At 39.3% G+C, this 2,522-nt stretch overlaps 1 protein-coding gene across 1 annotated transcript; it reads left to right on the top strand.

The window, feature by feature from the left end:
* The first annotated feature begins 737 nt into the window (after window positions 1-737).
* LOC142490694 (uncharacterized) lies at window positions 738-2,280 on the top strand. Its single transcript, XM_075593113.1, has 2 exons — window positions 738-973; window positions 1,337-2,280. Exons 1-2 carry the CDS (start codon window positions 877-879, stop codon window positions 2,278-2,280), a joined length of 1,041 nt encoding a protein of 346 aa, XP_075449228.1. The 5' UTR covers window positions 738-876.
* The last annotated feature ends 242 nt before the right edge of the window (window positions 2,281-2,522 follow it).

The raw sequence follows: 2,522 nt of genomic DNA, 5'->3' as shown, positions 1-2,522 counted from the left end.
TTGCTTTATGTCATATACAGACAGCATAATGAGGCACACGTATCATATGTTATGTCATTGTTTTCATAACTTAAACACTGCAGATGACTACTTAGCTCATCTACCATTGTGTTAAAGCAGCTGCAATTAATATCTCATCACAGCATACACTTCAACAGAGGGGGTGGGGTTCAGCACACACACTAATTACAGCCTCATTTCACGGTCAACTTAGTTCACACCATTTGCACCTGTTTCAAGTCATTGAAAGGTGTGGCTGATTAGGCTTTTTGGGGAAGGGAATACCTTTCTTACAACATGAATAGCACAACTGAAGTTAATCACACTCATTTGAAAGCTTAACTCTAGCTACTAAATGCCCCAACAACTCATTACTTATCAAAGCGTACGTCACACATTAGTTCACTCATATCTATAGTTGAACTACTATGAAAGACACATTATCACACACTGCATGTGTTGTCTTGTTGAGTCACAGCCACATTCAGGTGTGCCACATCTTCGATTAATGTACCACACATATCCTCTACCAAAAACAACACTTGTTGCAATATGACCACCTTCATGATAACCATTGTGAATGGTCATCTCATGATAGTTATGTACATTATGATACTGATATCACTACACAACATATGATTTTTATGTACTCATTTAATCTATTTATCCTCACGCATTACTGCAGAAACATAGTATGTTGTATGTTAGGGAACTCAAAAGTTCTAAGTACACAGGCATGTACATTGTTATTACAACTATTTATGTTCACTTTCACACACACATTTTGGGTTAAGGAAATGATGCTGTTAGATACTCATAAATACAGAACATACAATAACTGTTTGTTCAATATTTACACATGTAAATGTAAAACTAATGTTATTGTTATATATAGTTGCCCCTGGAGGACATGTGTCACCTGAGATGGAACAAGTGTCTTCACCTGGGTCAGCCAGCTCAACACTACTAGAAGGTGAGTGTATCATTTGCTGGCCATATAATATGTGCTCTTCTATATGTTATGTTGTCATGTGCATTATTTGTTTTGCACATCTTCTTTAAATAGGATTACTTAGTGTCAGTGAAAATTAAGTGTAAGGCAACATGTATTGTGTTAGTGATGTTAATTATCATGTAGGACTTCTGAGTTTAGAGCAACTTTTCATTCATTCATATTTCATACTGAGTCCAAACATTATTCGTAAGTCAAGGTAGTTTTTAATGAGGTTATAAAACGTATGCTAACATGTTAGGTGTTACTTAGGACACAGTACAATTACATAGTAACACAGCATACATTAACATGCCATTTAATAATGTGTACATTTCTTTTTAGAACATCATGGTGATGAGGATGATGAGTATGATGAGGATGACGCCACAGAAGAGACTGAAATACAATCATGTGACCATGAAGAGGTGCCAATAGAAACTGTTGTACCGCCAAATCGTCCATCAACTTCCACATACGATGCAATTGTAGCTTCAGAGGGAAAAATAGTGGACGCAGAAAATCGTCGCCATTCAGACATGATGACAGTGCTGGAAAGGATGATTGGACTGCAGGAAGAAACAGTATCACAATTGGCACATCTCCACAGAGTCTTCATTGAAGTGCCTAAACAGTTGCAAAAAATCAACACCTCATTTGAAGCATTAGTTGTTCAGCAAACACAAGCTAATTACTGGAGAATGACTAATGTACCACAATTCAACACCTCCCAGCCAGGATCTGTTCATGCAGGTCAGTTTTCACCACATTCATCTGATATTCATTCACCAGGCCCAAATGTTACCGGTCAAGTAGCAGACATTGCTGTGCAGGTTCCTGATGACATCCTACCGCTGCCATCTGTACAAATTCAGCAGCAGACACCTACAAAGGAGGCGACAAAAACAAAACAAGACACACATGAAACAGACCAACCATCACTTGTGCAGTGTCTACCAACTTGCTCACATGTGTCACTGGGCACAAGCCCTGTCCGTGAACAGTCACTACCTAAAAGCCCTGTAGGTGAGTCGCTGCCCAAAAGCCCTGTAGGTGAATCGCTGCCCAAAAGCCCTGTAGGTGAGTCACTGGCCACAAGCCCTGTAGGTGAGTCACTGGCCACAAGCCCCGTAGGTGAACAGTCACTGGCCACAAGCCCTGCCCGTGAAGTGCCAGAGGCCACTCAAAGTGGCTCTGTTGTGCCTAAAGTTGGTGGCAAAAGAAAAAGGAAAATTCAAGAGACAACAAGCAGGCCTGTTACTCGCTCGCAAAAGGAACAAAAAAAATAAATGTTATAATTCAGAAAATATGTCTTTGGCCTTGTTTTGTTGACTTCAGATTATCTAATTACTATTGTATGTATGCTGAAGACTGTGTTGTTTCCAAACTTTCAACTATGTTCTTGTACACGTGAAGTTTTGGAAATGTTAACACTCATAATTAATTGTGTTATAAATATTTATGTTGTAATCGTCTGTTCAGTAATGGTCCACCAGGAGCCAGTTGCTAAGTTTAGAGAAGCTGCCATTGA

The sequence above is a fragment of the Ascaphus truei genome, chromosome 3, assembly GCF_040206685.1.
Source record: "Ascaphus truei isolate aAscTru1 chromosome 3, aAscTru1.hap1, whole genome shotgun sequence".
NCBI classification, from domain to species: Eukaryota; Metazoa; Chordata; class Amphibia; order Anura; family Ascaphidae; genus Ascaphus; species Ascaphus truei.
This window is presented reverse-complemented; position numbering and strand designations above follow the sequence as displayed.